The sequence below is a fragment of the Dermacentor albipictus genome, chromosome 1 (assembly GCF_038994185.2).
Source record: "Dermacentor albipictus isolate Rhodes 1998 colony chromosome 1, USDA_Dalb.pri_finalv2, whole genome shotgun sequence".
Taxonomy (NCBI): Eukaryota; Metazoa; Arthropoda; class Arachnida; order Ixodida; family Ixodidae; genus Dermacentor; species Dermacentor albipictus.
The window spans coordinates 337,995,808-338,007,881 of NC_091821.1; the positions used below are offsets into that span (position 1 = coordinate 337,995,808).

Here is a 12,074-nt window from a genome sequence, read left to right on the forward strand (position 1 = left end):
CCCAACAAAAAAGAATGATGACACGCAAGAAGTTTTAGTACAAATTATCAGTGCAGATAAGCAATGTAGGTTTAAAATGCTTCCAAGGATGCACTGAAAGTGCCTAGCCAGGTCATTCTGTTCACTGTATCTATGCAATGCTAAAAACATTAGGAGGAAAGTAACGCAGAAGTAATCAATTACTTATGAGTAATTTCTTAGTTACTTTCGTGGGGCAGCAATTGGTAACTGTAATTAATTAAATTTTTGAATGATGTAATTGCAATCTGTTCCTTTTTTTTGCAACGTGAACCAGTCTGGTCCAAACCCTGCACACAACTGCAAAAATGGGTTTCAAGTGTTGGAGAACCCTATTTTACGGCCCAACTTCATTTCCACAAACTACTTTCGGCACCCATGCAGTGGATGCGTCACAGCATCCTGATAAATTGGCTTGCCTTCGTGCCTGCAATCACTGCAGTTGCCACATTCAAGTGCAGACAGTAGAAATGCACAAAGCCCTCTTGATAACTTCTCTTTCCTATGAACGGCAGCATCATACCTAGCCTTATTGCTACACAATGTCTGCGTATATTGGTCTGGGTGGTGGCATCACGATACTGATGACACCAGCTCTGCCATGTTGAGACAAACTAAAGCATCAAATTAAAATCTCTTGCATTTGTTTTCAACCTTCATGCTTGCCAACTGCTCTTCTTTTATAGTTGAGTTTTTAAAACATAAAATGCATGTGTCAGTACAATAAAAGCTCGTTTATTGCCATTTCGGACTGATGTTCACGGCGGAAAGTTCTGAAAATGGGACGGCGAAGAATTCTCGGGACCAAAATTTCGGACGTTCTTATACATTGAGTCTATGGGGGACGTGGTTGTGCTGCGAAGCCATCCGAACTATCAGGCGTTCGGAAAGTTGGTCGTTCATGGTACTCCAACAACACCTCCAGTGGTCAACACAGCGTCAAAGAGGATTCGTTACAATTCCTCTCTGTTACTCTAGCCAGCATTACCGTGACTTTCGTTCCCTTTCAATAAAATTACTACTCATTTTCCCTGATAGAAGCAGAAATTCCCCGAGTTTCTCCTGAGTATTTCCAGGCTATTCCAAATCCCTGAGAATTCCTGGTTTTCCCGGCTAGACACCCTGTTTCAATACACTGCTGGACGGACCGCGGCGGCTACTTCGAATTATCTCAAATTTCGAATTAACAAGCTTTTACTGCAGACCTTAAAGTGCTTCTCAAACATCAGGGGACAAGATGGGCAGGCACTTACGTAGGCAGGAGGCTGGGGCATGGCGACATGGGGAGGTTGTGGCGAGAGGATGATGTGGCGTAGTGTGCCGTTCTCGTCCACTATCTGCTGCATCACATGACCCGGAGGCACCTGGACTGGCACTGCCATGGGAGGTGTACTGCTGTTGGACACAAGCTGCACTGTGGCAGGCCCTGCACACCACCACAATGGGCAAGTTTGACCCAATCATATTAGGAAGATAAACCAGGAACACTGCTTTGACAGCAGAATAAAAACAATGCCAGCTTTAAAAGTCTACAAAAAAAAAAAGATTAAAGTAATTGCACTTGTAACTTAATATTGCATGTGTTGATCATATCCAATACAGAAAAAAGGCAGCCATTGTATAATTGCTACAGCAATTTCAAAAATAGCGCAAATGACCAGCTCGAAAGGAATGAAAAGCCTTCATATCACAATTCACTGTAGGCTAAAAAAATTTACTATGCATTTTTGTGTCTTTATGAGCACAAGTTGTAGATGAAAAGACTTGTGCTGCACCATGACAACAGATGTGCCATCTAAGAATGTGTGCCTAGTGTACTGACAGTGGAAATACCAGAGCATACATGCCTCTGATGGCATGTCCGTTGTCATGCCATGCTGACAGCAGAAGACCCAACTGATAAATTAAAGTGCCACGAAGGGTTTCATCCTTCTACAGATTGGAATGAATTCACTGCCACAAATTCCACAGGGCAACTAGAAGGATCATGCTAGGGTCACTTTATCAATTCCAAAGGTTGCCAAAATTCATCCGCACTGAATTTTGGCAAAATGAATAAGATTATTTTTCAGACAACATAGCAACTGCGAGGGAAACTGGAAGGACACTAATGCAGTAGACCAAGCATGTTATAACATACTTGCAAGGGACGCATGTGCAGGCATTTGTTAAACTATGTCCATAATGTTTTGCAAATGTTTCAGATTTTAATGCAGAATGCATTGTGTTGAAAAATCTGAATGCACACTACAGCACATTAAATCTAACAGCGGCACTGCATTTGACATTATGTCCTGTATACTGCAAGGAAGAGACCGTGACACAAGACTTATTTATGGAAACATTACCCAATTCACAAAAATAAAAGAAGGAACAAATAACATTAACTTATGCAAAACGGAACTCTAACAATATCTGACAAAATGAGGCAGCCAGGAGTAGTGCCACATCAGGATGTGTACTCGCCTTGAACAAACTGCATTTGATCGCCCATCTGGAAAAAGATGGTTTCTCCTGGATTGATGTGCAAAAGCACCACGTGTGGGGGTGCCACATAAGACGGAGCGGCAGCACCAACGGTGCCCATAGGGGCAGCGCCATAGCCCTTCTGCACTGGGCCCTTGCAGCGCAGTCCACTCTTTTCACCATTCACTACCTGCAACACAAGACACGGGAGAGGCATGCATGTCGAGTGAACTAGGAACGCTTAGAAGCAGGCCCCATACACAATCTAAACATAAATTTGGCATCAACACGAGGGTAGCACAAAGTGGCAAAGGAGACGTGAATAAAACCTATACAGGCCCAGTGATTCAAGCAGAGCGGCAGGTTGGGCTGGATGCTCATCTTGTAAAAAAAAAGGGTATTGCACTAAACACACACAGATAACAGAAGTACAAGTGCACAGGACAAACACAATTTGCACTGCGTGCGTCCTGTCCACTTCTACTTCTGTGGTCCGTCGTTTTTAGAGCAATATCTTAATATTTTTATCAGTGGTCCAACGCCAGCAGCCCCGCTATCTTTGCTAACCTAACATAGCCAGGAGGCTAGTAGATGGTAGGGCTGACCTAAGCTAAGTGCTGTATTCAATAACCGCACGAGTTATACGAAAATTCGCAAGGTGGATGAAGAGGAACCCATACGGGTTTTATTTGTAGCTTTGCACTGCTTTCAAGCCAATAACCAAATTCCTCTTGTTTCAATACTCCTCGATCTTGTGAATCCCTGCAGAACTTGTTCAGCTACTTATAACAATGGGCACATGGAGCATGAGAAGCCCTTGTAAAAGCTGTAATCCTCACTCAGCAGATGACCACAACTGACTTCAGGCAACTGTATGCGGGTCTGCTATTACCATCTCTCTATATATCCATTTTGAGAAAGGTGCACACAAAAGCTCAGCTCCCTCTCGGGTGTTTTTGAAAAGAGACTCTATGCAGCTCAGAGTCAGTTTTGGGTGCACATTAAGTAGGCCCTTCACTATTGACAAATATACCAGTCAATAGTGAAGAAACATGTACTAAGCTTGGTACTAAGCTTAGCCTTTGCTGCCGCAAAAAGCTAAGCTTAGTACCATTTCATACTCTGTTTTGATTTGCAAGCTATTAGTCCTTGGGACAGCAAGCTGCAGAAAGTACAGGAAAGGAAAGACGCACGAAGATACTCTTATGGGGTCTATATCACCACTTTCCAAGGAGGAAAGTGAACCAACTCCCCAAATGAGTAAAATGTGTGTGCCATTTCAACCTTTTGGGGACCGTTAAAACAACTTCATTAGACCATAATGCTGACCACAATCAAAAGCAATTGAGCCTGGCTAAGACCCCTTATCCATAGGCAATGCCCAAAAAATTTACACACTGTGAATGCTTTCTACTTGTGAACAATGCTGTACTTGTATGTGATAAATTATATGGTGATGCAGAAAACTTATCAGAGCATCAGCTATAAGTGAATATGGGTCAAAGTTGACAGACAAAAAATTGGGAACCATGTCTTAACTGTTTAGACTCCAAGCTACTACTATTAGAAGAAGCTGTGGCAACATGGAGAGAAAAGTCATATTTTTGGTTGTGAGCTCAATAATATACAAGAAGCAGGTAAGAAATGAAGAACACTTTCGCTAATATGCAAACAGAAACAAGGAACTTGGTTAAAGAGTATACTCAATTTTGATTTTGCAGTCACTTTCTATGTGTCAATACAGGCTTTTAAACACACTACATATACTCTACAGGCTCTAAACACCACAGTTTCCTTGCTGGTGCTACTTGTACAGCTCTATAATGTGCCCCGAGTGGTTGTCGAAGGGTTATCTACTCAGAGTACAAGTATTTTACAGTTCACATAATTTCTGCATGCACAAGCACACAAACTGTCAGAAGTCAAAGCCTGGATACTACATCTTAGTAGACTGAACTTGCCTCATACTGCCCAGTAGTGTGGCACCCACAATCAATGCTCACCATTATTTGTAGTATGCAGACATGAATAGGCACTTCCTAAGCACAACAAATGCCAGTCACAATTGCCATGCACCAAGTCAGCCCCACAGTGCAACCCATTTGCCACTCTCACGTATGCACTTTTTCTCACAATGGAGTCATATGCAAAAACTCAGGATTCAATGCATTTGCTGCCTGGGATGTAGAAGAATTCATGCAAAAGGTAGGCTCATGTGGTAAATGTTGCTAGCCAAATGTTAAAAGCAGACAGCACACATTAGGAGCAAGAGCTTTCAAATGGGCAACAGACTAGAGGGCTAAACATCAACCAAAGGCAACAGTGAGATGAGGCAACAATCATAACAGCTCTTAAACCTTTGGAAGAATTAACATATGAGAATAAGTTCACACCTCCCAATGGCCTGGTGGGCGGGGTTCACCACGATCCCCGAGGGCTTCCGGGTTGAGTGGCTGCGGCTGTGGCTGTGGTTGCGGCTGCAGCGTAGCCGGCTGCCTGGGCGGCCGAAAGGGTGCCTGCTGCTGCTGACCATTCAGAAGTGCCTCTGGGTTGCCAGGTGGGGCAGCCATCAGGGGCTCAGCTGTGCCTCCTCCACGGGACCCTGCACGCAGCACCACCAGTTCTATAGAATTTCATGAACACACTCCATCATTCAAAGATTTAAAAAATGCATGTTGCACAGAAAAAGGGCACTATAGACTGTTTCACTTGCGTGGTAACAGCAGCGAGAGTGCGGCCTCAAGGAACTTCAGGCCACGGGCTTTATTAGACTACTGTACCGGAACACAAAGCATGTTTTTAGGTTGTTTCACTGAGCAGAAAGTCTACTTTAAATTTTGAGATAAAGACATGCTCATTACGCCTCAAGACTAATACATATAATTTTTCGTATAACTTACGGCAACCTAGACGTGTAAAATTATTGTTATGTATAGAGGAAAAAGGCTGAATATCTGTGGGCTTAGATTTTATTGCACTCCAGGTACTCAATATCACCGCCAATGGCCTTTTGCTAGCTACATTTAGTGGGCTATGTCAGTGAGCAAAACCAGAAGCCCTCCAGGACCTATGTTTGTAAACAGTGAAAAGGTCTATTGCGAGACCATTAGATAAAACTAGTGTAATTACACTAAAATGTGCTTCATGAAATAGTACCAGTCTTGATTCACTTCACAGTGCAAGAAACATTAAATGAGGGCCTCCCTACTGAAGTGTAGCGTATGTAAACAAGCAGATAATGTTATGTGAACAATTTGTGGTGAATTGATAGGCAACAGTTAACACAACCACGAAAGTGTTAAGATGACAATATGTTGAACCTCTCCAAATACAGTGCATAGTTGCTTTTATATTGGTGTGGTTTACGGTGAAGACAATAAATGAACATCAGAATGGTATGTGACATGCTGACATAAAATAGCCCAATAAATGGGTAAGCTGTACCATATGCTCAGGTGGTACAGATTCTTTTCTACCTGTAAATGTGCACCTACAACACTGAGAACAGTACCGACCAATTTAATAAATGTTTCATAACGGAAGCACAGACCACATGGGTCATTTTCATTTTATTCAGTAAACTACATGTGCACTTTATTCCACTGAACAATTCTACAATCTCTGCCTTCGAAAAAAAGAAATTTTAAACTGCCAAGGTCGTAATTTGAGGAAATACCAGAGCGCAATTTAAATTTCATTAACTTCACTCACCAGTGCTTGCTATGGCAGGCATCGAGTCACACTCTGTGTCACAGGCCAGCGAACCTGAAAGATGTTTAAAACGTTCAAACACAAGCGAACAAGGGAAACGAACTTCTGAAAAACTTCCAAAACAAACTTGGTAAATAAACTTGGGAAGTATACTTATCGGTTGCTATCCTGGTCAAAAAGCTGAGATAAGAGTAAACAAAGTAGCTTAATTTTGCCATAATGTGACACCACAAAACTACAATTGTTGGAAGCACAGTTGTATAGTCCCATAAAAGACCACATTTGACAGCTGATATTTTGTCATATACCTGCCACTTCATGCTGAATTTTGAATTGGGCACATCTTCTATATGCAACATAGTCTAATTATACATGGTCATATTTCCTACACCTGACATTAGCACAATGTCTAAGATAACAATGTCTATTGAAATGTATCTTGTATCAGACCAAGGCTAGCACACCACTGTAAGATTTCAAAATATTTTGAAAGAATGATCTATTGCTAATGATATCAGATTTTTAAATCCTGCTAGTCCATCTTAGCATCTTTAAATGTAAGTGAATGAGAAGGTCGCCCCTTAAATATAAATTGCACACATCTACTCATTAACATTTCCACCAACTAAAGCTACTAGCTATGAAATAAGCACGTAAGCACCTATAGCTCAGAAGATGCAATTAACACATAGCTGGTTATCATATTACTGTTCATGCTAAAACCACATGCTTCAATGAAAAAAATTTTTCACTCCACTAACATTAGAACTAAGGCAATACTAAGTTGCATGCTTTCAAATTTGGAATACTTGAATTGATTCACTCATTCCAAATAATGGAAGCATGTTAAGAAGATAATACATGCAATGTATTCAAATGTTGCGTTCATACAGCAAATTCCGACAGAATCTGCCCATGCTCAACATGCCACTTATTTTTTTCTTCACAGTGCAGTTTGTAAAAACTCAAATTTACTGATTTTCGCTACAATACAGACCAGTTCTAAAGCCATCAGAATGACTTCAAAACATGGCCGTGACATGCATAGCATGCCAAACTCTGCACACGTTAAGTAACAGAAACAGAAGTCATGATTTATTAACAGCATGTAATTGACATCAGCAGCTACATGATGCATATGTGTAGCATCTGCATTTGCATTCTTTATAATGCTATGTCACCACATGAAGCACCCAGATAACATCAACATGACTGTATAGCCCTAACAATCTAGTTAACGTTTCTCTACAGCGCTTTGGCCCCAATTAACAAAAATATGGACATTTTTTAGGACTGCCAACAACAAGGTCACTGAGTCTTAAATATCAACAAACACTGCACAGCTGGCTCAAAAATGAGAAACATTAAAGTGTGGTAATTTTGAGCACCTTTCTAAGATACCAGACCTAAGACCACAATGCTGTTGCTAGCTCTGTACAGAATGACCATATACTAAACAAAGAAAAACAACCAAAATAACTTGCACAGATAGCACAATACCAAAGCTCGGAGAGCAGTTTACAGTTTTGTTGTGTCCACCTTCACAATAATTATTTATATATACAAAGTAAGCCAGGTGGCCCCACGTTGCCATCTGCCAAAATGGAATAACTAAGCTTAACAACAACAGTTATGCTGCAATCTGGCCCTGTAATCATGGCCAAATTCCTGCTCAGTGGGTAGCCAGAAATGGCTACTGTATCAACTAACATTCAATATAACCTAGAATGAGAGAAAAAACAAGCTCAACAGAATCCAAAACAGCAGATGACCAAAAGCTGCCCGTGTCTATGCTTACATATTGCACGTTCCTGCCACATAGTAGACTGCCCAAGACATAGCTCCCTAAAAGAATGCACATGGAAACAGACACGGAGACACTGACAATAACATAAGCAGCTATGCCAAGTGATTTACCAAGTACATATTAACTGCAAATGCAGAACACAATATAACACAAGTGAACAAGCAGCAGTCAAATAATCTTGTATGGCAGAGTGGACATCACTTAACAATTCACCTCCATTTTTTCTCTCTAAGTAGCATAATTCCATTAATTTGTTTGCAGTCTCAGCTATATCTTTTCATGGCAAGAAAGTCTATCAGCAAGTAGTCGCTAGGTAAAAAAATGAACCTATTCAGAAGTAACCTACCTGCATGATAAAATGCAAGAGTAGAAAAAGCACAAGAGTATGCAACTGGCACGACCACATGCATCCAGAAATACAAGGAATTGGCTGTGACACGAGATGTACACGTGGCCTTGTAAGCCGATGCCGGCCGCTTTCTCTTCAAGAAGAGATAAGACAAAACTGCTCGGCTCTTGCAACTGGCTCAATGTCAGCCTCAACGTGTCAGAGGAAGCGCGTTAAACGTTTTTCAAAGTGCAGCAGTTTTTCTGATAAAAATGAAACAAGAATGTCAAACGGCCAATGAACATGCACTGAACCCAGAGGAACTGACCATGAGTAAGTGTTAAGCTCCGAAAAGCAGTTTCATGTCGATAGCAATCCAATTATGGTCAGTGCTGCTCAAATGAATATCACGCCTTTTGCTACTTGCATGACATTTGAAATTGAAATATTGCAGCCCTACAACAAAACATATGGACTACAGAATACCCAATGAAAGAGTCCCTCAAACTGAAGTATATCAAAATGGGGGGGCCAAGTTCAGGATGCACGGAGAAAGTTGGGTGCAGAGGCAGATCTTCCACAAAGGCCGGCAGGCCTGGTATTGAAATTAATGTAATGCTAACAAGCTAGAACTTTCAGCTTTCCATCTCCATAATGGCAAGTTCCCATGCTACTCGTGAGAACATTTCAACAAGAGACGTATGTTCCAGTGAAAACATGCCAACTGCCAAGCAATGACAGGTTTCAAACTGCCATTTAACTTTATTTCTAACCGTGTTTTACTGATTTACCGAATGACAGTCAACACTGCTCAGCTCAGACACCATAATGTAATGTAAACAATGTGCATTTAGTTCAGACAGAGAATCTCAAGTGCGCGCGCGCGCTCACACACACACACACACACGCTTTGCGACTCATAAAATGCCACAACGGTTCATTATGCTGGCCAATGTCGAGGAAAATCATCTGTATTCTAAATTATAGTTACATCTGAAATCGGCATCAAAATGTGAATGAAAGCAGCTAAGTGCTTATGTGATATTTGGAATATTTTAACAGGCAGCAGCGCTCCAAAAGAGCTATGTTATCAAATAAGGTTAGTTAGACATACAGAAATGTGGAAGAAGACAATGTGCCTAGTGTGATACAAATTTGTACCCCCCGTAAGAGCATTCTACATTATATCCACAATGGAAAATTTTTTTGATCAAAATGTTCACAACTACACTGCTTTAGTCAACCTGTCATGCTAAGTCCTTACCTACATGAAGTCAAATACTACAAACAACCGAAGAACTTCAAATGCCTCGAGGTCAAGACTATTGATGCACAATAAAACATGACATGGACCTCAGCAGCTCCAGAACACACTGGAGGCCAAGCATGAAGACTTGAGAATAAAAACTTGTTTTAGCTGCCGAAGCTTACAAAGAAAAGAAAAAAAAGGGGGGGGGGGGGGTCAGGAGGATACTCTAAGGTGAAAAATTGAACGGCTTAATCTGCAGCATCTTGTTACAAACCAGCTTCTGATTCCAATTATGGTTCAGTTACTTGAAACTGCTCCCCAATTCTTCAAGTACAGTGGTTTCATTAATTTTAGGTGCATTAATTGAAACTTTGTTTAATATCTAAGTTTCACTCAAGGTGTGTAGCATGTAAGCATGCAAATGGAAAAGCAGCTCACACGCACTTTTTAATATCTTTATTCAAGCAAAGTGGAGACTAATGCAACAATGGGATCCAATTATTTATATGTCATACTTGCTGTTGGATGCTGTCATCCACATGAATCAGTTACTAGACCATCAGTTACTACACACAAGCAATACATCTAGCTTAGCTGCTCAACCACATGCTGTGTTCCATCATTTAGGATAATAACAAGTTCAAGACATCTTGTAAATAACGTTGTGTTGAAAATTTTGTGCTTCACACAAGATAGACCCTAACTTCAGCCACACATCTACACTATCTTCAAAACTACTTTCACTTTCCCTTCTAGAGTGGCATACAAAAGTTATTCATAAGGCTAGTTTGGGCTAATTAACTAATCAATAAGAAAAAACATGCATTTAGCGGCCTCGATCACAAACGTTGCAGTCTTGTGTCATATGGCAGAACACAAGCTCGCACAGGAGTTCTTGATACGACTTCAGGTTAAAACTTCCTGTCGTCGATTTCCAACGGCAATGAACATTGACCCAGATTGTGATATATTCCCCGTTTTGTGACTCGCGATGTCAATACAATACTCGGACGAAATTTTGTGCGAACAGATGTCCAGTACGGCGTACTCCTCGCGTTTCTTTCATGTACTTTCAAGTAAAATTGTAGACACTTTTCGCAGCGTAACATCTGGCCGCAGCAAGATCTCCACACAAAAGAACACAAGGTTTGTTTATAGTTTGTTTATACTTTAAAGTGAGAGAGTTGTAGCGCCACATTCCTGACAGATATAAGCTACGGAAAGAAAAAAAAATCGCGTCCTCGGTGGCACTTTCTCGAGACACGAGCCAGCGGATCCGAGCAATTTATCGGTTGTTCGAAGAACGTGAGACCGAATGGAAGCCCACTCCATTAGCAAAGGGGCCACAACACCGTGGCCCGCAGAAAAGGCACACGCGAACAGGAGGAGGGCCTCGAGTCGTCGATTCCAAGTGACCACACAGTCGCGCGCCGACGATTATTGCACGAGCTGCGCTTGTTTTTCCCGCAGCATTCGGAACGCGTCACGTTCAGGCAGCGTTCCAAGAAGAGCGAACGTGAACGGGGCGATACGTGGTTGCGCGCTAACTTGCCACGCTTATGCGCTGACGGTGGCACTCCGTGTCCCGCAAGATGCGATCACATAGAAAAGTAGGGGGGGAAAAAAAGTGGGAGTGACGACCGATCGCACGCCCTCGGCCAGGCATTTCCCGACCGCGGGGATCGTGCGGAACGGTCGCCAGGAACCACAGGGCACGCGGACAGGCGACGAATTCGAATGTCAAGCGGTTCGCGGCCAGAAACGTCAAACACGTCAGCGAAACGCCGCGCACACAGTCGCTGCCCAAGAGCCGCAAGTGTCAAGGGGGGGTTCTCTCTCGTCGTGGCCTGAAAACAGCTGACGCCGTCCGCGGCGGCTATGTTCGACACACCACAATGTCACACACAATGATCGGGCAGAGCTGCGAATACCAATTTGGGAGCGACAACACGCTGGCCATATCTAATCGGGAAAGAGTGGATAAAAGAGAAAGAAAAACGTTACCTCATACTTGTGGGAAACATTCATCGCCGAGAGGCATATTGACACTCCGTCTGGAACTTTGTCGGCATCTGGCACGGGTGAAAACACGCCAGACAAACGTCGGAAGTGATTCTACGCCGGAACAATCGGCTCGGAAGCGAATTCCGAAGCCCCCAACACAAATGTGGGCCGAAATATCACGGCGCGACCGCAGTAGCACTTTGACGTGTACGCTGGCTGGATACGAAACTAACTCATGACGTCAACGTTCTTTTTCTTTTTCTTTGCCCCGCGTTTTGGCATTCCGCTATTGGTAAATTTCGTTCTTCTTCAGCATTTTCTTCGCGGCAAGCGCTTAATTTTCTGATTCCCGTTCAAATTTGGCCGTTTTATTTGCCGGAAAAGTCGAGAAATGCGCGCCGCAGTGCGAACGTGTAAAGAAAAAAGTAAGAAAGAACCAAACAGAGCTAGTGAAGGCAAACCACGACCAAGGCATCCCTGACATCACTGCG

General features: G+C 42.4%; 1 protein-coding gene across 3 annotated transcripts in view; it reads right to left on the minus strand.

Moving 5' to 3' along the window:
* LOC135899997 (fibronectin type-III domain-containing protein 3A-like) overlaps positions 1–12,074 on the minus strand; it is a 91,977-nt gene that overhangs the window by 58,496 nt on the left and 21,407 nt on the right. For 2 of the 3 annotated variants that reach the window (XM_065429530.2, XM_065429453.2), the window contains exons 2-5: positions 6,196–6,249; positions 4,878–5,086; positions 2,485–2,674; positions 1,272–1,444 (exon numbers count right to left, since the gene is read on the minus strand). In XM_065429530.2, coding sequence (XP_065285602.1) covers positions 1,272–1,444; positions 2,485–2,674; positions 4,878–5,086; positions 6,196–6,249 — 626 coding nt within the window. Of the gene's footprint in view, positions 1–1,271; positions 1,445–2,484; positions 2,675–4,877; positions 5,087–6,195; positions 6,250–11,583; positions 11,818–12,074 lie in introns of those variants that run through there. The other variant, XM_065429585.1, reaches the window with a different exon arrangement.